Here is a 23789-nt window from a genome sequence, read left to right as displayed (position 1 = left end):
ACTCCTATATGCGGATGACGCGGTGATTTTATCACAGACCCCAATTGGCCTCAAGAGAGCCCTTAATGCTTTGGTGTCCTACTGTGATTCACAGGCGATCATCATAAATTATGAAAAGACCAAGACAAACCTAAGAAGCGAGGTTGGCTGTTGAATGGACATAGACTTGAACAGGTATCACAGTTTAAATATTTGGGTATAATCTTCCAGACCAATACTAGGAGGAATGCGCACAAGGAATATATAATGCAAAATGCCTCAAGGGCAGCAGCAGCTATTAACTCCTTCCATAAGAGGCAAGGTGCACAGTTTGTTCCGGCTGCCCTTAAACATTTTTTGGCCAAAGTCCAGCCTTTGCTCCTTTATGGAGCGCAGCTAGGTATCTATTCCAACCTTGCCAGGCTGGAGGCAATCCAATCAAAGTTTTTGAGAAGTGTGCTTCAACTACCTCGGGGTGTCTCCAATGCATCCCGGGGTGTCTCCAATGCATTTCTACGATTGGAAGCAGGCTGGATTCGGGTGGAGGCAAGTGTCTGGCTGGTAATATTTGAATATTGGCTGAAGTTGATTTTTCAGCCAGTAGGACCAGCACCCTTAGTGTTGAATGATACATATAGGTCTAGGTGGAAATACTACGAGGAGAAAGGGTTGAACTACTATGGCTTCTCCAGCGATGCTTTGGTTGTCTTGGACTACGGGAGAGCGAGATCATGTCTGCGCGAATGCATTGTGGATATGGAGAAACGGATGGACAGAAGCCAGATAGGGGTTGACATTTATTTAGGTAATCAAACATCACTGTCTGGCCCAGCAAGATACCTTAATAAAATATTAGTATCTAGTTTCCGGAGGGCTCTGACGTTGGCCTGGTGTAATGCCTTAGAAACGGCTGTCCGGGAGGGGAGATACTGTAAGATCCCCTATAAGGAGCGTGTCTGCCCTTGTGGTTCTGGGGAAGTGGAGTCAATGGCCCATGTTATCTTGAATTGTCAGTTTTATTGAACTTTGCAGGAGAGATATATAAGTCCTTTTTTAACAGAATACCCCAGTTGTTCTGAGCAGTTCTATCTAGAATTACTTTTGACAGACCATTGAGATATAGTATCTTATAACATGGCGAAGTATTGTTTTCTGGCTAATAAGACTAGGATAAGAAATGTTGAGAAGCGAGATATGGGGTTGGACTGAATTAAATTTTAGATTATTATAATGCATGGAGCCCTCTGTTTTATGTAATGGATGAATTCGGATGTTATAGTTCTGTTTTATGTTTTAACAGTTTATTACTTTATTTGATCAAGTTGGCTTTTATGTAAAGCTCGCTTTTATGTAAAGTTTTTGTACTTTGTGTTTTGCCGGTTGAATGACCATAACAATAAAGATTTGAGATTTGATTTGATATTGATGCCCACCCCCGAATGCAAGGATCACATGTATCCAGGTTCCCATTCACCCCTACCCCTGACATGCATGCACATGTGTGCACACAGGACTGTCTCTGTCAGTGCATACAGGGACAGTCCTGGAGACAGCATGAGCACCCTTTCCTGACCATATCCTTTGGCTCCATTACACCAGTTCTACCTATATCCTGAGTATAAGAAGTCGTCATGTTTACAGGCATATTTCTGGACCCTTTCCAAGAAAATACAAAGGTAAGAAAATACTTACCACTTGGAGAAACTGTTACAGGCTCTGTCTGCCTTAATTCATCCACACTGGACAGGTTAATGGATATGGTCAAGACCATACCAAGGCCTGTACCAACCCAAAGACAAGGAGACACCGTCATGTCATTTTTCCGTGCAAATGACTCAGTGAAATATAAAGCTGTAATTGTTTCCTTAGACTCTTTGTCAATACTGGAGATGCTGGAGCTTCGAGAATGGTTGAAGGAATTTTCTCTGTTTTCTGTTTAAAGAAAGCAATACATATGAGCATGTTTATCTGTGTTATACAGAGCCAGACTATTGGTCCATCTCGCCAGTGTTATCTACTATGCTGAGCAGGAAGCGCTCCATGGTTTCAGGCCAAGGTCTTCCACAGTCTTGATACAAGACATTCTTTTACCTATGGCCCTAAGTTATGGCTCCTCTCCTGTACAGAACATATGAGCCAGCAGGTTACAAATATCTAAAGAGTATCACAATGTCACAGGCAATCATAAGAATAAAGAGCATAAAATGTCATTAGACATCAGCTGAAGAGGACAACAAGAAGCAGAAGCTTCGCTTTAGATAGAGAATTGCAATGTTCAAAGTACTTCATGTACAGTATTTTAAATCTATTGATTTTAAAACACGTATGTCACCCACTCTGGCACAATGTCAATCAAATCAACATATAATACCAACAATTAATTCTAGAAAAACATTATAAGATGCAATAAAATATAAAACATTCAGAACAATAATAATCACCAGCAAGATTCAAATCTTCATCATAGCAGCCGAGCTAAAATAAGCTAAGAGCTTGCTTTTATTAAGTTGCCCATTTTATTGCTAAGTGGACATCTCTGGATTCCTATAATCTGAAATGAATCAAAAGGCCCAGGTTTATAAAGGACAGTGACAGATAGTTTGAGCATTGTCAAGAATCAGAGCCACGATGGAATAAGAGCAGTGACAATAAGGGCACAGGAGGCCTATCCGTACCCTCCTCTGGAAGTTATCCAGACATGGCTTCATGCCACAGGGCATCTGAAAAGCAAATCTGCTTCACATCTGATTTGCAGCTGTTTAATTTGGAGGATTAAATGGACCATTCACATAGGATTGGCTCCTCTCCGCAATCCCTGCAGATCTTTTTCCTGTGTGTCCCACAACTTGCTCCAAGTTTTTTCTCCAAACAATCACATCCCAGAGGAGGAGGTGAGAGACCTTTTGTGTGTGTGTGTTAGTGTGACAGTTAGTTGTGGAAGACAGGCAAGACAGGTTGCCAAGCAGCTGGATCAAGGCCAGGGGCTCTAGTCTGCAGTTGCTCAAAGTAGCTTTGTTAGGGATCAGTCCTGCCTCCCAAAGCACTGTCCACCCCAGGCTGGTCCTCCTCTGGGCATCTGTCCACCGTGGACAGAGTTCCTTGGGATCTGTCTCCCTGCTGCTTTTGGCATTACTCAGCTGGCAGCGGTCTTTTGGTGGCAGCTCACCACTTTGCAGTTAGGAAGAACTCCAGCCACCCTTGTGCAGATGAGAGAGGGGCCACCAGAAGGATGGGGCAAGCAAAGAGAGGTCTGGGGTGACTGGGTCTCTCTGCCTTTTGGTGGTTGTGTTTGCCTTAAAAAACTTGTGTGGGAGGGAGGGAATTTGGACCAGGCAAAGTGGGGGGGGGCGTTATTAATCGGGATTCCCACCATTTCCCAGCTTGAGTCTCATTGCCCTCCAAGTTGTTGTTAGCCACAGAGAGGAAAATGTTTGGGCACAATTTAGACTGCAGCCCAATGGTGGTAAGTACTTTAGTCAATAAGGGGTTAAAATCTTCAGGAACAAACAGGCTCTGTGAGACCTGTGTAGGTTCCAAGTCCTCTGCCCCTTACCACTCCCGTTCTTCTTCTTCTTCTTCTTCTTCTTCTTCTTCTTCTTCTTCTTCTTCGTGAGCTACTTAAGGGTCCTGAGCACCCTCGCTCATACCCCCTGCTGCATCACCATCTAGGTCAGACATAGGGTTAATTGGCTTCTTGGAACTAGTTGGCCTCACATTAAGAGGGGTAGGGTCTCCAGACTCAGCTCCAGACTGGTCAGAGGAATTAGTTTCTTTGCCTTTACATTTGTGCCTTGTTAACTGTGCCTTGCTAACTGCATTACTGGAATGTGCCTTGCTAACTGTGCCTTGCTAACTGTGCCTTGCTAACTGCATTACTGGAATGCTTTTTCTTGCATTTGGCTTTTCTGGGCTATGATGAAGGCGGGTCAGAGGAAGAGGACTCCTCCGAGGGAGAGGAAGGGAGTTTACGCTTCTTTGGTTTTTTTTTTTTTACCCTTCCTAGGGGGCTTTAACAGCAAAACAGCCATTCCAGGGGCACTGACTTAGGTAGAGAAGAGGACTGTGCCGAGAAGCCCCCGTCAGAACTACCCTCCCCCTGGAAAGGGCTCGCCGCAGTCTCTTCAGCCTGATCGGTGCACTGCTGCAGAATGGTACTCTGTGTTTTGGCAGACTTTTCCTTGCGGCTGCCATCTTGGAGATCTTCCATTACTGCAGCCCCTCTCGATGCTGCTATTCTGCCCGCTCCGCTCAGAGCCCTGATTTCAACCTGAGACAGAGGAGGATTTGCCGGGGGAGAGGGGTCTTCCTGTTTGCTCTTAGTTGGGAGTTGAGCATGGTAGGTAAGGGCGCTTAACGCAGCCACGTTTTAGATTTTTGCTCTGGCCGCCGCCTCAGTCCACGTTTCACAGCCCGAGGGCAGAAGACTCATGGAGGCACTCTCCTGCGTCTTATCGAACAGCTTCGCAGCGGCTGGCAGAAACACGAGCGGCAGGGGCAATCCGGGCGCTCAAGAGCCTTGTGGAAAAGAAGTGCTAGGCTTTCCCGTAGGTACACAAATATTCCTAACCCCTCCCACATGCTCCATAAAAAGGGGGAGAAAAAGGGAGGGGGAAGGAGGGAAGAGAAAAGAAGAAAGAGAGAGATGACAGAGATTTTCTTTTCTTTCTTTCTTTTTTTTTTAAGGTGGAAGAAGGTGGATATCAAGGTAGGGAGCCAAGCAAATCCAGAGGTTTGGAAAAGATAGCAGAACTCGAAAATCCAGGAAAAAGCTGAGGATGGAATGGAGAGAGAGAGAAAAACTGCCAGGAGCGATTCAGGACTGTTACGAACTGGGCAGGGTCATCCCCCTCAGGCTCTAGAGGCTTCTGTCTTTTAGCTAATTAGCAAAGTCCTGCCCAGGAGCACGTGAGGGGGATAACTCATCGAGATGCCCTTGATTGCAGCAACCGAGAAACAAAAAGGGAAATGGGGGAGGGGGAAAGGGGGGAAAGCAAGACGGGAGCCCTGCCTCCTGGGTCTGCTGGTTGGACCCTAACCCTAACCCTCTCTGCTGACTCTTGGTGGTCCGCAAATCCACCCAGCAAATATTTTTTAAAAACAAAACAAAACAAAAAGTGTGAGTTTTAAAAGCCGATTTATTGGCAATGGCCCCTCCACACATCGCAGAGAAGCATTGGGGCATAGCAGAAACCTTGTTGTTGTGTTTGTTTGTTTTTCAGAAAAAACTGTTGCAAATAGAGCATATTTTTTTTAACCCCAGACATAATTTGGGCTAAGCTAGAATGCGCAGCCCTAATCTGGGGAAAGCCAGAATTGTTTGTGAACTGGTCCTTGATAGGCCGCTGCAACTTCGGGGTAAATTCGGCTGATATCCATTCCGGAGGAGATGTAAGCTAAAAGCCTTGTTTGTATAAGTCCCTGGAGAAGCAGTCTGGGAAGGGAGACAGAGGGCCACAGGAAGTAGCAGAGGAGGGCAGCAGAGGCACTGCTGATAAGGCTGTACCTGGAGGGGCTGGGCTAGAAACTCCAGTAGGATCTTGAGGGGCTCAGGTAATCTCTTGCGAGTGGACTAGAACATTTACAAGCTTTTTTTCAAACATCCTGAACTTCAAACGCAAGTGAAAGCTCTTCAAGAGCTGGATTCAAAAGCTGCCCTAGACATCACTTACCATAACAAACAGATTACCCACATTGCAACCCTTATTAAGAAGGAAGGATATCATGACGGACTCCTGCTGATAGCATGGAGCTCTTTAGGACTCACAGAGCTGGTGCTGAGGAAGAAGGAGGGCCTGCTGAGAAAGCAGGAGCTCCTGAGGAGGAGTCCAGCCAGTGGTAGGAAACCCAGATGAGAAGAAAATGGGTGAATAATCCCCTTCCCTTCCCTAACTGAGGAACTTGGGGGGGAGATAAGAGGCCTGGGCACTTTCCAGATTACACGCTATTCAGCAGTAGTTTACTTCGGCATGGTAGGACCATCCTGAAACTGTAAATAAAGGGTGTTGCGCAAAGCCACCAGCAAGGGAAGCAGTCTTTTCTAGCATGTGTGAACCTCCGACAACGGGAAACTACAGCTTGCTTTTTTTTTACAATGTTGTAGTACTGTAATGCAAAGATAAAACCCAAAAGAAGGCATTGGAAATGTGAATGGCACCTTGCTGACAGTGCAGGGCCTACAATGTCAGAAAACACAGGCAGTATGGAAGCACACTTAACGGACACATAGTGACACTGTTGTAGTGTGTAATCGGGAAAGCACCCTGGAAGGGTAGGCACCAACAACCTGAAATACATTTTCATTCAATACTAAAAAACAGTTTATTTAACAACTGCCTGAGAACAGCAGTTTAGAAGTCCTATTACAACAAGATTCAAGGGTGAAAATAGCAGATCCAAAATTAAATGTTCACTAACCTTCTGTCGCAACTGGCAAAGAAATCTCCATGCAAGCAGCAGATTGAGCTTTTCTAAATGGGGGCTTTCCATGACTTCGGCGGTTTATCTTTGTGACATCTGCACTAGATAGCCGTTTTCCAGAACTGCAACTCTGGGAAGTTGGACTTGTACAATGTCCATTTATATGATCTGCAATAATATATATATATTTTTAATGACCATAACTTTATGAATAAAAAACATAAATCCTGGTACTTGAGAACTACAAAGATTTTCAACAGCTTCAGGGAAATGGCAAAAGGAGATACAAAATGCAAGTGACTTAAGCTGATATAGCCTTTCAATTATGAAACAGCCAACACCACACTTACGGCATTCTCCTCTTCAGACGAATGCCATAACTGTGAAGAGTGCGGGAAGATGATTCTTCCCAGTGCATCAGTGCCAGGGCAGGACTTCCAGGCACGCTCTGGGATGGTGTACACAAGTAGAGGGCCGCACCCCACCCCCGCCAAATGTCTGCACAGGGCTACTGTCTTGCTTGCTTTTCCCTTCTGCTCTTCCTCTGGCAGCTGGTGATTACATGGACCCCACCCAGTGAGAGAAGGATGAGTCCCAGTCCCAGTTAGAGAAGCAGCAGCCAGTGGAGATGTGACCCTTGTGGCTCATATCTGTCAGGCTGTGACTTCTATGGTTGCTGGAGCATTTGGGACTAGCAACCTTAAGGGGATAATAAGGGCCTAGAAACAGCATGGGAAAGGGAGCTAAATTTTATAGATTGCTAAATGAACACAGTAAGTTCTTTGACTGCAAGGTTCTTGTTAGAATGCATTGTCAGGCAAGATGAATAACTACTTTATTAAAGAATAATCTATAGGAGAACCAAATTGTGCAAGTTATTTCATTCATTTTATAACTAAATATAACTTATAACTTTGTATAACTTATGTATAATCAATCCCTTATTATAGCACAGCTATTCAGATCTTCTCCAGCACACAGAAAAACTAACTTGTTCAAACACTGAAAATGTGGTTCACCTCAAAACAACTAAGGAACAAAGTGGCTCTCACAAATGACTGAAATATTAATCGCTTTTACCTGAGGTTGTGGGGGACTTGCAGCGCTCCAGCTCTAGTGAAACTGGACCATCTGACAGCTCAGTAAGACCTTGAAAAAACAGTGAATGAAAATTATTTATGAACCAATATATTTAATAATATGTGACTTTGTTTAAAAAATTCAGTTACTTCAAACAAAGGATACATTAATATTGTCAGGCTTGTACCCTGAGGCAGTATGGCAGATTCAAGAGCGAAATCAAGTTTCTGCCCATGCATTCCTAGCTCAATAAGGAACCACTTGCACAAATCAGGTGGAGATTACCTTTTGAGGAGAGAACTGAAGCCTGAAGGAGAGAACTGCCTCTGTTCTCCAAACATGTGATTGCCTATTACTATTGCCAATGTCCTCTTCCGCCTCCTCTCCTTCCTCACTGCCTCTTGCCCTCTGCCTGTTCAAAAGGCAGAGGGCAGGGACACTGGAGCAGCAGGAAGTAATGAAAGACACTTCCTACTGTTCCAATGTCCCACTCGCTGCAGGTGACAGAGGAAAGAGGGAGAGGAGGATGGTGATTGCAGCTGCTGCCATTGTTGCAGCTGGGGGTGGCGGGATGTTCTCCAAATGCTTGCATGGGTCGGATGGGCAGCTCCCAATCCAACATCTGCAAGCCTGGAATGCAGGGCAAGACAGCAACTTCCCTCCTCTCACCATATTTGACCCTTTCAAGCCTTTACAAGGAGCACAGGGAGCAAGGGAAGCCAGCAGCCTCCCATCCTGATCTTGCTCCCTTTGCAAAGGCCTGCAGTCAGAACCCCCAATCTGACCCTTGCAAGCCCCTGCAAACCGCAAGGAGAGTGGGCAGTCTCTCATCCTGGTCCTGCAAAGATAAGATTGGAAGCCTCTGATCCATCCCTTGCAAACTGTCAGGAGAGCAGGACCAGGATGGGTGACTGCCAGGCTTGCAATGAGCAATTCAGAAGCAATTTGACCCTTGGAAGACTTCGAAAGGGTGCCCAGGGTGACAAGAGGCTGCCAAAAAGCAGCATCCTCACTTCAGTGCTGCAAGTGGGGGAGGACTGGCCCAGGTGGGGCCTGGGGTGATGTGGCATTTGATGTCTTGCCTCAGATGCCCTAATACCTTGGGCTGCACCTTCATTAGCCGAGGTAGTATGATGTCACAAGATGTTCCCAAACATTCCAGCTACTCAGGAATGTGTAGCAACCACAGAACCGTTTCTTTGATGGATTGGGATACTTTATGCTTGTGAGGGATTAATATTTCACACAGTGATAGGAAAGTTTGGTGGGGTAAGCTAAATACTGGAAAACTAAATGAAAAGAGATCCTGAGAGATACTGATGGGGGTGAATTTCAGATTTGAGGGAAGGTCGTGAAATAAACATTCCCTGTTCAGAATCTTGAATCCCTTCTGAACTGGGCGACCACAGGTCCCAAACAGGGCCAGCATCAGAAGCCAGCATCACAGGCAGCTGCCAAGGGCCAAAGCCCTCAGAAGGGCCCCTGCTGATCCCCATGACCACTTCTGCTCTGTGTGGTCATGCCAGAGCAATTCTCTTGGTCAAGAGAGTTGCATCATCACCACCTCCTCTTTTCCCATCTCAAAGATAAACCCTACCACAAACTTCAGCTCCACCCCACCCCCATCCATTCAGATAGGAACATCTGGAGTACTGTAAGTGTTTACACATTGCAGTAGTGGTATAGAAACATTTTTGTGTCTTCATCTAATGGTGCTGCTGTTGTAATGTTCAGGGGTCTAGTACCATATGTTCAGGGTACATGTATGCATGTAGGGCTTTATTTAGGGGCAACTTTAGGATCCCCTTCCTGAGTTCTCTGCTCATGCCAGAGGTCATTCTCTCACCTTGTGTCAGTTGGCCTACATGTCTCTACACTTCACAGAGAACACAAAGATCTGTAGGCATCCAGCAGATCTGTGGAAACAATTAGCCTTGAAGTGTTGAACTTGAAACTGAATCATTTGCCTGCATGGAGGCAGCCACAGCAGCCCTCTCTACACAGAGCCAGGGAGGCCAGTTAAAGGGATATGCAGCTGCCCTAGTGACATTATGAATGTTGAGAAATGTATCCTTCCTGGTGCTCTATGGGGAAAGCACTAGGAAACACTATATTTCTCAGCAGCTTCTGACCTTCTTAGGCACTTTACACCAAGAACCGCCTTGCACAAAAAGCTTTGAGCGTCTCTTCAATTGCAGAATTCCACACTTTATGCAGCAAATCAAAATCTTTGCTCAGATGGTCATTTCCTGGTCTCTGGGCCCCTGTAAATGCCTGACCTCAGTAACATCTGGCACTAATCATGAGAAAGCTAATAGAAAATTGATTGTTTTTACATTAATTTTAAAATACTTCTGTTTAAACAACAACAGAATAATCTATTCCATGGTCCCATGATAGTAAAAATGTGTTGTCTCTAAATTAAATGGAAGCAAAATCAGAACTAAAGATGGCATAACGGATACCACTACCAAAACAAAGCAAGTTACACATTTCATCCAAAAAGAAAACAAAATGGCATGCACAGTGTATGTGTTTAAAAATCACATTCAACACTGAAAATGTGTTAAAAACACATAAATGAAAAGAAAAAGAAAATTCAAAACACTGAATGTGTTTTTAAAAACACATTCAATAAATTCAATTAACTTGTATTAATTTTAAATTATGAGCTGTATGTGTTTTAAAAAACACATTCAACTCATATTTTTAAAATTAATTCAGGTTGGTCACATACCAGTCTTGACAAAGCATCAAGCCTAATCTTTACAGAACTTACTCTGATAGGAAGCATGGATCCGTTTCGTTAAATCAGGATAAAAGTTAGACAGGCCACGCATGCAAAAGTTGTCTTTGGAACATGCCAGAACATCAGCACCAGCAGCAGGCAGAGGAAAGAAAGAGAAAAAAAGTCCAAAGTGAAAGGAAGCGATACTGTAACCTGCATCTAGTCAAGCCCAGATGAAGGGACCTTCACGGATGTCTCTGCAGACACTGTGGGTCATACGACATACCAAAGACATTGGTCTAAAAAGTAAAGGATGTGGGATGGATGGAAGAGAGTGAGAAAGAGAAAGCGCATACCTGAGGTCTTCTTCTGTGTATTTTTTGTATGGGCTAAAGAGGTTTGTTATTCTAAGTATAATTTTGAAACACTGGGCTCACTTTTCAGCAGCTGAAACGTTGCTCTGAAGTTTCACCCAAGGATTTGCCAAACAAGCTACTATATCTATTTCAGTTGGGATATGTTACAGCAGCCCTAAGTCTGATTTCTGAGGTTCTTTAATTTATCCTGAGTTCTGTTTTGCACCTTAGTCAGCCCCAAAGCAAAGGAAGCCTCTTGTCTCTAGTGCCAGGTTTGCATCCTTGTACTACTAACGGATTGTCCAGGCCAAAATACATGAATTGGGGTGGGGGGTGGGGAATCCATGGCTGGATCTTCCAATTTTTTAATTTTTAACTTTGTCTGAAAAGCAGCTGCTGAGGAGGGGGTATTTGCACAGATGCCACAATACTGGGAAAGGGGTATCACTCTCTCCCTCGTGTCATTTGCCCAATGGAAATGTACCATTGGAAATGTACCATCCCACAAAGCTGCCATTAGCCTTGGTGGAGATAAAAGACCATTTTGTCCCTGGCCTTTCCCCTCTCTGTGGCTAATAGTTTTAGGAGGGGGAGAATTTCCCTTAAGGAAATGACATAAGGTTAAACTTCCTCCCCCGGTGCTACAAGCCCAATCTAAACTGAACACACAGTTGTTTTTAAGTCTAAAATAAAATGCTTGGAAATCTGATCACAGATCTCCCACATCACATATAGTTTGACACGTAACCTGTTAAAGATTTATGAAGAGAAATTCCCTCTCAGGAACAGACCAGAAGATATACAAAATGTCTCCATTGTACCTTTCATGGAAGGCCGGACCTGCTACCATGGAAGTTGCTAACTAATTGACCAGTGCAGAAAAGCATTAAAGGTGGTTTATTCACTTCGTTTTATTCACTAAAGTGAGTGGATAATCCTGAACACTTTGGATTGGTGGAAGGGTAATGTATGTCACAGGAAAACCAAGGATAGAGAACCCAAGTCTTGTCAAAATATTGAGAGTCAGAGTTGCAGTCGAGGAGGGAGAGGGAGAGAGAGAGGGAGAGAGACTGCCTGAGAGAGAGAGAGAGAGAGAGAGAGAGAGAGAAAGAGAGGAGGGGTGGGAATATGTTTCTGTGTCTATGCTTGATGAGGAGAGGGAAAGTCTTATTTCCTCCCATTTGCCTCATCTCCTCCACCAACTAAGTATGTGTGTATATGTGTGATATGTAGTTGTATTTATCCCAAACAACAGCATAACTTGCATTTTAAAAATGTCATGGCTGGACTGGTTTTCACCCACATTGTAGCTGGTATCTAACCCTGAAAAGTTGTGGCTTCTAATAAGATATTTTTATTATGTAGATTTGAAACTTGGACAGCATTGTATTTTGATACTAAATAACTATGTATTTCTTTTCTTGTATAAAACATATTAATTTGAAAATAAAAGTCCTAGTGTAATTGCTAGCAGCACACACATTTGAATGCTCACCATTCATTACTGTAGCTGTACATTGCTTAACATCTACTTTTTAAAAATAGGCTATCAAGATATATTCTTATGTCTGATTAGTAGTCCTAGTACTCTTGCATTCGAGTCCTAAAGATTTAGATGCTTATTGTCATTAATTCTACCACTAACAATTTAAAAGCTAAAGAAGGCTGAAAGCACAGGCAGCTTTAAGACTTAAAAATTTCTTAGCTTACTGAAACATTTCACAATAAGAAGGAACCATAATTCTAACAAGAATTGTACAGCTTAGCATGAACTTCTAAAAATACATCATAAATAAGTTAGAGCTTTCAGCTTGAACCAAACCAAATAAATTATCACACAGTCTTTGACCACTATGCAGGTATAAGTATTTAACAAGCAATCAGTTGGATGCCTCTTGGAAGCATTCTCCTAACAAGCATACAGGCATGCACTTCAAGTTCAAACCTATTCCAAAAGCTGCAGGCAATAAAAGAAAAGGTTATCCCAGCTCATCCCAACTACATTTTACCTCCTACCTGCAGCAAACTGTTTGCTTTTACGGGGAGAGCGAAGCTGGCGTTGATATGGATCACCAGATCCATAGAGGTCGATGCTTCCCATGCTCAGCACTGTGGTCTTCTGAATAAAATCCACAACAGCCAAACCATTGCAGTTTCCAAATGCAACTCTGAGAAAAGAAATATTCTTCAAAGATACTGTAGTTTAATATGATCCACAATGGTGGTGTAGCAAAATACTTGTTGGGGGTATATTACGACGACCAATACGACAAATATTTATATACCGCTTTTCTAACCAGGATGACATCTAAGCACTCCCTCCTGTTCTTCAATCACTTCACATGCTCATACAGCTCTTCTAACTCTTCATCTTATTTACATACATGTACAGCAACCATATGCCCCTTGACACACTCCTCCACACATACATTACTGCATCCACACAACACTATTTGCACTCTGTGCACACACATGCTAATACCTCCCTTTCTCCAACCACTCCCAACTACACACCCATACTCTCACTATATTTGAACTTGTACTCACACACTCACCAAAAATATGTGCACAGTATGCCAGAATGCCCTTGGCCATTTAAATTTAGTGGATCTTGACCTTCCTAATCCAAAACTTTGGGAAGATGTATGTATGTGAGGAGGGGATAAAGTAGGCGTCTGGCTTCGACAGATGACATTAGGTAGTTTTCTAGATTTTGGTGACACCCCACTGCCTTTCAATGTCTCAGCTAGGACTGGGAAAGGGGATACCTTGAATAAGACAAAGAGATCCTGACTTGGATTGTGCTTTAGTCACTTTAAAAACTGCAGCTGCTTTTCATCTTCTCTGTGTTCAAAGCAACTTGGCCCACCCCAATTTTCTAGAGGTGTGATAGACATGCTCATTATTCTGAGAAGACAAATGTCATATCAAAATACTGGCAATCCAGGTCTAGGGACCTGAGGATATCTTTCGTGTGGAATAGAAGTTCCTTCATGTAGAAGAATCCAAGGGAAAGAGTTGTGGCATACAAGAACAAGGCAGTGGAGTGGAATCAGGAATATTAATAGTGTAATGAAACAGATATTATGTACAGAGAGTGCAGACTGCTTTTCAGTACTCTTGCTGCTGGCTGTTTGTTAGCCCTGCCTCTATTCTAGGACTGGAATACAAGTAATTAAAGCCCCATTCAAAAGCTGGCCTGGATCAAGGAACAGATTAACCAAAAACACCACACTTCACAAAAAGAATTGTGCTGTAAAACAACAGGGTTTGAAATTCCTATCAACTACTTTACCCTCAGGGAGCACATAATATGTTTGCCTGCACAATTATGAGTAGTTTAGGATGCATGTATAGATATTAATCTGTAATAATTTTAAAAGAGAACTAGAACATGGATCTAGTCTAGTTCTAAAATGTCCATGTCCAAATTAGACAGCTTAAATTGTATAAAACAATATTTTTGAAATATACCATGTGCCATAATTTGAAAATAATATTTTTTAAAATAGATACACAGGCTTTGCTGCTGAGCTATTTCATCCATCATGTTCTTTGCTGAGCCCTGTCAGCTAAAAAGATAGTTATCTGAAAACATCATACATTGATCACAGCATCAAAATTACTAATATACTTCCATAAAACAGAAAGCTGCTATATGCATTGTCTAATAGCCTGATTCCTAGAAAATATAAAAAGGGACCTTGTAAGAGCTCTCACTCCAAACGTGTGATGCACAATTTAGTAATATTAATCATAATATTACTAGCATGTGCAAGAGCTTCCCCATCACATACTTAGACTGGGGGAAGGGTGATTTTCAGTGGGAACCAAGACTATATCCGTTTTCTAATACAAGCTGTGTTTACTAATGTTGTTTTTTATATTATGCTTTTTAGAGATTTGTCATAGGGATGTCCATAAGCAGGTTCAGCGTTCCTTTCTGGAGTTCAGGCCGGTTCGACGGCAAGGGGGTTACTTTAAGGAGTAGGGAAGGTGCTCATTCCCCTCAAATCCACTAGCGCGGGGCAGCAGCATACCTCCTTGCTGCCCGGTCAGCACTGGATCAGAAGTGGCCGGTGCGCGTGTGCACATCATGCCCATGCACTGGCCACTTCCGATCCGATGCTGACCAGGGCGGCAAGGAGGTATGCTGCTGCCCCGCACCAGCAGTTCTGGAGACAGCACTGGCGGGAGGTGGGGGAGACATGGCGGGGGGGGGTTGAGCACCCTCCCTGCTCCTTAAAAGTAACCGTCCCGCCAAACCAGCCAAGCACTGGTTTGTACACATCCCCAAATTTGTTAGCTTAGCTTCTAAGCTGGGGTTTTTGGGGGGTGGGGGGAAGGGACCCAAGATGGGTTGGCAATTCCAGATATTCTTGTATAAAACTAGATATCTGAATCCATTTCAGTTTGGTTGTGGGTCTTGCTTTGGGTATTCTAAGCACTGGCTCCGGGAGGACTGAAGAACCTCTGCTTGAGGTGGTATGCTCTCAAGATATTCCTTCAACACAGAAGATGAAGACAGGGCTGTGTCCTTGAATTGTGGTGGGGGAGCTAGCTCTGGTTCTCCTGATGTTGGTGGGGGGAGGTCCTAGAAGCACAGGGTCATCCAGGGTCTTGTTCTTAGGGTTTCCCTACTCAGTTTCATCTCCGGAACTATCCACCTCTCCCCTCAATTGTAATATGTGTGTGTGTCCGTATCCAGGGTCATGACAATCACCAAGACACAATGTCATGACCCCAGATCCAGTTAGTCATGATAATGCAGGTGGGATAAGCCTGTCTCAATTATGTCCACTCAGATTTTTGGAGCAGTTTCAGACTACACTCAGTGGTTGGGGAGATGGACCTATTGTGGGCTATCTGAGTTCCAGCTCCCTCACAGGTCTCCTGTTTAACAGAGTCCCAGATTTGAACATATATATGTGTTGGGCACATGAGAAAAACTGACAATTATGTTGATATATTTATTTATTTTATTTAAAATATTTATACCCTGCTCTTCCAGTACACTACTGCTTGGGGCAGCTCACAACAATAAAATAGATACAATGTAAAATAAAAGTAATAAAATTAAACAAATTAAGTTAAAAGTCAGGCTAAAACCACAATCAGAATTAAGTATCAATTTAAAATTTATATTAAAAGCTAAAAATTTAGAATTATAAAAACTAAAAAATAAAATACTAAAAACTAAAAAACCTACCAGATATAACCAAAGATGGGTTTACTGCCTACCCTAATGCCTGTTTTCTTGTCTAACTTCCAGGGAGGAGGAGGAGCCAGACTCTGCCACAGCATCTGGTACAGATGGTAACTCCACAGAGGCAGCAACTCCTCAGCACCAACTGGTGTCCATCTCTCCCAAGGACACCCAATCGGGAGATATGGAGGGATTCCCCATCCTCCACCCTGGACTGCTGTCCTAGTTCTCGACCCAGTTCTAGACCTTGGAACTCCAAAGCAGCAGTGATGATAGGTGAGGGTGAAACCTAGAACCAGTAACCAAGTTCCCATTTGGCTGCCCAAGGTTTACCTTCCCTTAACTCTACTTGTGAGGAAGAGGCAAGGACAGACATGTACCCTTGAGCTAAAGACCCAGGAATGGGTAAAGCATCCATCTGTTATAAGACCCTGTTGGTGTCTGCCTCAGCTTCCTATTTTTCTAATGACTTACTGAGTTATAAAATGACCTGTCGTAACCTATGATAGAAACTCTATTCAGACATCATGCTATAGCACAAATATATGTGCTAACCATAACTGAGAATACAAACCATAGTTTGAGCTTCAAATAAACATTAGTCTTACCACAAAGGCTTCTTTCTATGCAGAGTATGGAGGGCATCCTTTAGATGGGTTGTCATTCTCTCTTGCTCCAGTCAGAAAGAGCTATATAGATTCGAGCTCTTTCCAAGATTCAATACCACATTAGGAAGACCAGGTAGCCTCATAATTTTATTTTGTAGATGGATGCTGTGAAGCTGATGGTGCTTAGCATCAACTTTGAATAGCTTTGGAGAGAGAAGGTCAACCTTTCCAGACATGGTGCTGGAGCCAGGCTGGTTCCAGGCGAAGAGGCCTGTAATAGAAGATCGTGGACAGCTGGAAGGTGCAGAGGGTGCAACTGCAAGATTGGTCAGATTGGAGAACCATGGTCTCTTGGGCCACCTGGGTGCAATGAGAATTACTTCCGACCTCTCTGTCCTGCTCTTTTGAATGACCTGGCTGATTAGCATGAAAGATTAGAAATACATATAGGAGACCACAAAGCGATGGAGAGTGGAGGGCATCTAATGCCTTTCCTTGGAGTCACTGGAATCCCGTGAAGAAGCTTGGTGTTCACTGTCCAGGTGAAAAGATACATGTGACTGGAATTCCTAGACATGATTTCCTTTTTGAGGCGCCATTCTGTCTGATCCACTTGATGGCTGAGCCAGTCCACTGTCCAATTGGATATCCTGCAGAAATATCCCGCTGTCACTGAGAGAAGATGATACTCCATATACTGTAACAGAAGGCTGGAATGCAACCTGGTGCCTCCCTGGAATTTAGATGTGCTTTCATCATGACATTGCCCATCCAGAGTAGAACAAGCCGATGTGAAATTATGAGAAAGAACTTCATTAGTGCCAGATGGACTGCCCAGAGCTCCAGCCAACTGATGCTGTGCTTGATTTCCAGCACTGACCATGTGCCTTGAGCAAATTGGCTGCCGCAGTGTGCCCCACTCCCCAGCCCAATAGCCTGGCATCTGTTGCAACTAGAAGCTGGTTGGGTTCCTTGAGGGGAACTCACTCAAGCAGGGCAGGAGACAGCCTCCACTGGAGAAACCCTTGAGCTGGGCCGGTTCGAGTGCAAGCTGCTCAACCTCAAGCCGGCTCTACCTTCTCTAATTGGGGATGCCTTTCCACATTTTTTTTGCCCACAGGATAGAGGCATGGGAGAATACTGGTATAAACACCAATGCCTAGAAAGTTAGTGTAGCTGCCTTGTGCAACTTACTGTACGTAACATGTAAGCACTTTTTAAATCTTTGGGATTTTAAAGATGCTTATCACCATCTTTAGCTACCACTGCTCTGGAGAGCAGAGCAGTCACTGGAGTATCAATGATGAGGCTAGACATTACATCGTCGGTAATGTATCAAATCCAGCAGACATTTCTGATGCCCCTTTAGCAGAAGTGGGGACCTTCTACTCAGCCTCCATCATCTCTCCTGGAAAGGGAATTACATAAATGTAATTTATGTAATTTGGAAAGGGAATTACATAAATTGGTTGCACGCAGGAAGGAAAAATTTACTGCGCTACAAATTGGGAGGCACCTGCTGAGCTAGCCTTATCAGTAATCTGAAGTAGTCTGTCAGCAGCAGCTCAAAAGCTGCCTGTTAAAACAGTGTCACCAAGGGCATCTGAGGTAAATAAGCCTCTTCCAAAGATATCTCCTTCTTCCTCCTCCTTTCCCTGAGTCTAATCTCAGGACAGGTTCAGACAGTATAGTGAATGAGGAGGGCTGAGTGAATGTGGTCTGCATGGAGGTATAGGAGCAGGGCCGGGACAGCATAGTCTGCATGGCAATATAGTTGGCTGCATCCCCCTGCCCCCACCATGATCGGCAAAGCCAGAGGAAGATCCTGTATTGAGATCAACCATTCTCTTAGAAGGCTTATGTCCTAATGATAGAGCCCTGGGAATGAGGACACCCCATTAGCATTGCCCGGTGTATAGGTCTCCTATCTGGGGATGAATCAGATATATGTCTTATTTGCACCTCCCTTTCTGAGACCCCTTATATCAGGAGTAAAAATCTGTATGGGCAACTCTGAAGGACCTGATGCAATGATAGGAAGCAGTGGTGGGCTGTCTACCCACTTCCTGAGACATTTTCTTAACTTCAGGTATATGCTGACGGGATCTGAGCTGTTGGTGACTGACCAGGAGAGCAATCTTGGGGTCGTGATGGACAGCTCATTGAAAATGTCAACTCAATGTGCGGCAGCTGTGAAAAAGGCCAATTCCATGCTAGGGATCATTAGGAAGGGGATTCAAAATCAAATTGCTAATATTATAATGTCCTTATACAAAACTATGGTGCGGCCACACTTGGAGTACTGCATACAATTCTGGTCACCACATCTAAAGAAAGACATTGTAGAACTGGAAAAGGTGCAGAAGAGGGCAACCAAAATGATCAGGGGCCTAGGGCACCTTCCTTATGAGGCATGACTAAAACACCTGGGACTATTTAGTTTAGAAAAAAGATGACTGTGGGGAGACATGATAGAGGTCTATAAAGCCATGCATAGTATGGGGAAAGTGGAGAGAGAGAAATTCATTTCCCTCTCACATAACACTAGAACCACGGGTCATCCCATGAAATTGATTGCCAGGAAATTTAGGACCAGCAAACAGAAGTACTTTTTCACACAACACATAATCAACTTGTAGAATTCTCTGCCACAAGGTGTGGTGACAGCCAACAACCTGGATGGCTTTAAGAGGGGTTTGGATAACTTCGTGGAGGAGAGGTCTATCAACGGCTACTAGTCGGAGGGCTATAGGCCACTTCCAGCCTCAAAGGCAGGATACCTCTGAGTACCAGTTGCAGGGGAGTAACAGCAGGAGATAGGGCATGCCCTCAACTCCTGCCTGTAGGCTCCCAGTGGCATCTGGTGGGCCACTGTATGAAACAGGATGCTGGACTAGATGAGCCTTGGGCCTGATCCAGCAGAGCTGTTCTTATGTTCTTAACTTACACAGCTACCATTGTCTTTATCCAACAAGAAATATTGAGTGGAAGCAATTCACCAAAAAGTGAGGAAGGAGATGGAGATGGGCCAGCAAGGGCAGCAGGAGTATTACTCAGTCCTTTGGCTGTTCCAGCATCTGCTACCTTGCTGGGACTGCCTGGGAAGAAGCACCCTGTAAAGTGGTTTTGTCCTCTGAATCAGAAACCAATGGCACCACCAAGTGGTCAGTTGAGAGCATGGCATCCCATTATGGAGTACACTGTACTCTCTTTTAAAATGGTCATTGATGGGGTAGATGAAGTCAGGATGATGGCTCCTGCCTTTTGAACCCTGTTCTTCATCAAAGAGTACTTGTCCATTTGAGGAGCCATGCCACCATGACTATATGCCCCTGCCAGTGTTTTGGAGGTGGCTTCTTCACCACTTTGTCTTTTTTGCACACATGCTTCTGGAGCATGGAGGCAGCTTCAGTAAATCAACACTTTTTTTCTCTGTGGAGAACAACCACGGTCAGATACAACAGTTGAAGGGACAGCATTCTCAGGAGCCGAGAGTTCTTCTGGTATGAATCCAACAGCTGACAGACAGCAAGGTATTTGCTCATTTCCTGGCTTCATAAAGGTAGAGACAGATAAGTAGCAGATATAATGAGGGGTTTGTTTGTTTTTTGGCGGGGGGGGGGACTTCCTCCCCTCCCTAACAGCTCAGGGGCGGGGAAAAGAAAGCAAGCAGGGATACAATAAAGTGAACATTAGATTACAAAGCAAAAAGCATGAAGTGAAAGAGAACGCTCAAAACCCTGTTCCACAGAGCAAGACTGGACCAGAACTGAGAGGAGCTACTCTCAGAGGATCTTGGAAAAAGTTTAAATCTACATAGCCCTGTCTGACCGGAGCAAAAGAGAACAATAACCTGTCTAAAGGATGCCCTACACTGTGGGAGAGAAACCATGATTTAGAGCTGTTTGCTTGCATCTTCTGTCTCCACTCCCATCTCCATGCTGCAGCAGAATCTGAGGCAAAGTGGTAGACACAACCATGGTCTCTTAATTCAGATCCTTAACCAGAGTTTGGCATGATGTCTGAAAGGAAATACCACGGATTTCTATTCTTGGATTTCTGGGGTAGGGCAGTCTTTACTTTTGGGATGTACCTCCCTTTGGTTGACAGGCAGGGTCCATCAGCAAGAACATCACCAAAAGGAGGAGTTTCGCCTCAGCTCCAAGATGAAGCCAGACTCTGGAAGTAAGCCCTTTCACCCTCACAAGTCAAAAAATAAAATATTCAACAATATAAGTGCTCTAAGATGTGCAACGCTATAAGGAACACTGAAGAAAGAAAAATATAAGGAAATCCCACTGGACTGAACTGATGCTGAATCAGCAGAATCCAGATAAACACTCCTCATCCTAAGACTATAATGCCTAGTGGTTGACCTGATAGTCAAAACTCATAAGAACAGCCCTGCTGGATCAGGCCCAAGGCCCATCTAGTCCAGCATCCTGTTTCTCACAGTGGCCCACCAGATGCTGCTGGAAGCCTACAGGCAGGAGTTGAGAGCATGCCTTCCCTCCTGCTGTTATTCCCCATGCCCAAGTTCAGATCAGTGTCCTAATCTTGGACATTGTCATAAACAAAATTTTGTTATGAAACCAGCAACTCTCATCTCTGCATGGGAGGAAGAGAGCTCATAGCTAGTTAAAAAAATTCTCTCTCCTTTTCCCTGGATGAGACTCAAGGTATCATACAGGTGAAACTCGGAAAATTAGAATATCATGCAAAAGTCCATTAATTTCAGTAATGCAAATTAAAAGGTGAAACTGATATATGAGACAGACGCATTACATGCAAAGCGAGATAAGTCAAGCCTTAATTTGTTATCATTGTGATGATCATGGCGTACAGCTCATGAAAACCCCAAATCCACAATCCCAGAAAATTAGAATATTACATGGAACCAAGAAGACAAGGATTGTAGAATAGAACAATATCGGACCTCTGAAAAGTATACAGTGTACTGTGCTTGATTGGCCAGCAAACTCGCCTGACCTGACCCCATAGAGAATCTATGGGGCATTGCCAAGAGAAGGATGAGAGACATGAGACCAAACAATGCAGAAGAGTTGAAGGCCGCTAATGAAGCATCCTGGTCTTCCATAACACCTCATCAGTGCCACAGGCTGATAGCATCCATGCCACGCCGCATTGAGGCAGTAATTGCTGCAAAAGGGGCCCAAACCAAGTAATGAATACATATGCATGCTTATACTTTTCAGAGGTCCGATACTGTTCTATTCTACAATCCTTGTCTTCTTGGTTCCATGTAATATTCTAATTTTCTGGGATTGTGGATTTGGGGTTTTCATGAGCTGTACACCATGATCATCACAATTATAACAAATTAAGGCTTGACTTATCTCGCTTTGCATGTAATGTGTCTGTCTCATATATCAGTTTCACCTTTTAATTTGCATTACTGAAATTAATGGACTTTTGCACGATATTCTAATTTTCCGAGTTTCACCTGTATGAGTGGGAAAGAGACTCACTTTTTGCAGGCCAAGGTGTGACATGTTATTGAAAGGATCTATAGATATGGTAATATGGCTTTGTAGGATCTATAGATGCTGCCACCATCACCTCAGGATAAAAAACTCTGCATCAGTTTCCCATGCAGAGATTGGGCCACATCAGGCTTAAAAGAATGGAATGTTGTCATTCTTTGAGGTCCCAATAACTGACCATTGTGTGTCTCTGGGACACCTTACCTTGGAGCCCAAAAGATCTGCTGGTGTTAAAAAGAAAACTCATTCTTAGAAATACAACAAAAATGTCATTTTGTACAGTAATGCAGCAACTGAAGATAGATACCAGAATTTCTTCTTCTCCAAAGAGGATGGGGGAAATGCTAATGTACTCATGTTAATGGGTAGTGTACTGAATCGCATACTGTACCGCATACTGAATCGACACTTTCAACTAGTTGTCCACGACTACCCCAAGACCCCTCTCCTGGTCAGACAAGGACAGCTTAGACCTCATCAGTGTATATGTGAAACTGGGGTTTTGGGCCCCAATATGCATCACTTTACACTTGCTTACACTGAATCGCATTTGCCATTTTGTCACCCACTCATCCAGTTTGGAGAGATCCTTTTGGAGCTCCTCACAATCTGTTTTGGATTTCACTACTCTAAAGAGTTTAGTGTCATCTGCAAATATGACCATTTCGTTGCTTACCCCAGCTTCTAGATCATTTATGAATAAATTAAAGAGCACTGGTTCCAATACAGATTGCTGGGGGACTCCACTTCTTACTTTCCTCCATTGTGAAAACTGTCAATTTATTCCAACCCTCTGTTTCCTGCCTTCAACAAGTTACCAATCCAAACATGAACCTGCACATGTATCCCCTGACTGCTAAGTTTACTCAAGATCCTTTCATGGGGAAATTTGTCAAAAGCATATTGGAAGTCCAAGTATACTACATCAACCAGATCACATTTATCCACATGCCTGTTGACCCTGGACTCCAAAAAATGAGTGAGGCAAGACTTGCCTTTGCAGAAGCCATGCTAGTTCTCCTTCAGCAAGGCCTGTTCTTCTATATGTCGAACAATTTTGTTCTTAAGTATGCTTTCCATCAATTTCCCAGATCCCCCCTGGATCCCTTTTTGAAAATTGGAATTACATTGGCTACTTTCCAATCCTCTGGTACAGAGCCTGATTGTAGGGACAAGTTATATATTTTTGCTAGATCATCAATTTCACATTTGAGTTCCTTCAGAACTCTTGGGTGGATGCCACCTGGCCCTGGCGATTTGTTCACTTTTAGATTTTCAAGACAGTTGAGAACATCCTTTCTCGTCACCTCAAGTTAGCCCAGTTCTTCAGCCTCCAAACCTGAGAAGCTCAGTTCTGGAGCAGGTATACAGTCAGTATCCTCTGCCGTGAAGACAGATGCAAAGAACTCATTCAGCTTCTCTGCAATCTCCAATTTGTAATCTGCAAATGCATGCGTGGAGGCCACATGTGTGCCGACGCTGCAAATGGGCTGTTGGGGGGAGTGCCGCAGCAGCAGGAAGCTGCATGGAATGGTGGACAAGCAGGTAAGGACCTGCTGTGCTAACCTTTAAAGATCCTGCTCACCCCCTCCAGCACCGCACGCAAACTGCCAAACCGATTTAGTGGCAGCACAAACTGGTTCAGCTTCAAACCGTGGCATGAACCTTGGTTCATGCAAATCTCCATTTCCTCCTTAATAATCCCTTTCACACCCTCATCATCTAAGGGTCCAACCCCCTCCTGGGAAGGTTTTCTCCTTCTGATACTGTATATACCATACTCTTCAGGTTACTTCTACAACCTGGAAAAATCATATGCTTATTTCCTAGTTACTGAAATTATAGAAACTGGTAAATGTTTATAAAGATGACTTGAGAGACCTGCCTCTTTTTAAAAGATGTTTGTTAATG

At 43.8% G+C, this 23789-nt stretch overlaps 1 protein-coding gene across 4 annotated transcripts in view; it reads right to left on the bottom strand.

Moving 5' to 3' along the window:
• STXBP5L (syntaxin binding protein 5L) overlaps positions 1–23789 on the bottom strand; it is a 182396-nt gene that overhangs the window by 33739 nt on the left and 124868 nt on the right. For 3 of the 4 annotated variants that reach the window (XM_053302765.1, XM_053302768.1, XM_053302767.1), the window contains 5 exons: positions 12577–12728; positions 10256–10327; positions 7477–7545; positions 6394–6564; positions 1672–1911 (listed from right to left, as the gene is read on the bottom strand). In XM_053302765.1, coding sequence (XP_053158740.1) covers positions 1672–1911; positions 6394–6564; positions 7477–7545; positions 10256–10327; positions 12577–12728 — 704 coding nt within the window. The remainder of the gene's footprint in view (positions 1–1671; positions 1912–6393; positions 6565–7476; positions 7546–10255; positions 10328–12576; positions 12729–23789) is intronic. The other variant, XM_053302766.1, reaches the window with a different exon arrangement.

This window comes from Hemicordylus capensis, chromosome 2, assembly GCF_027244095.1.
Source record: "Hemicordylus capensis ecotype Gifberg chromosome 2, rHemCap1.1.pri, whole genome shotgun sequence".
Classification (NCBI taxonomy): Eukaryota; Metazoa; Chordata; class Lepidosauria; order Squamata; family Cordylidae; genus Hemicordylus; species Hemicordylus capensis.
The sequence above is the reverse complement of the archived record's forward strand: the minus strand, read 5'-3'. Positions and strand labels throughout refer to the sequence as shown.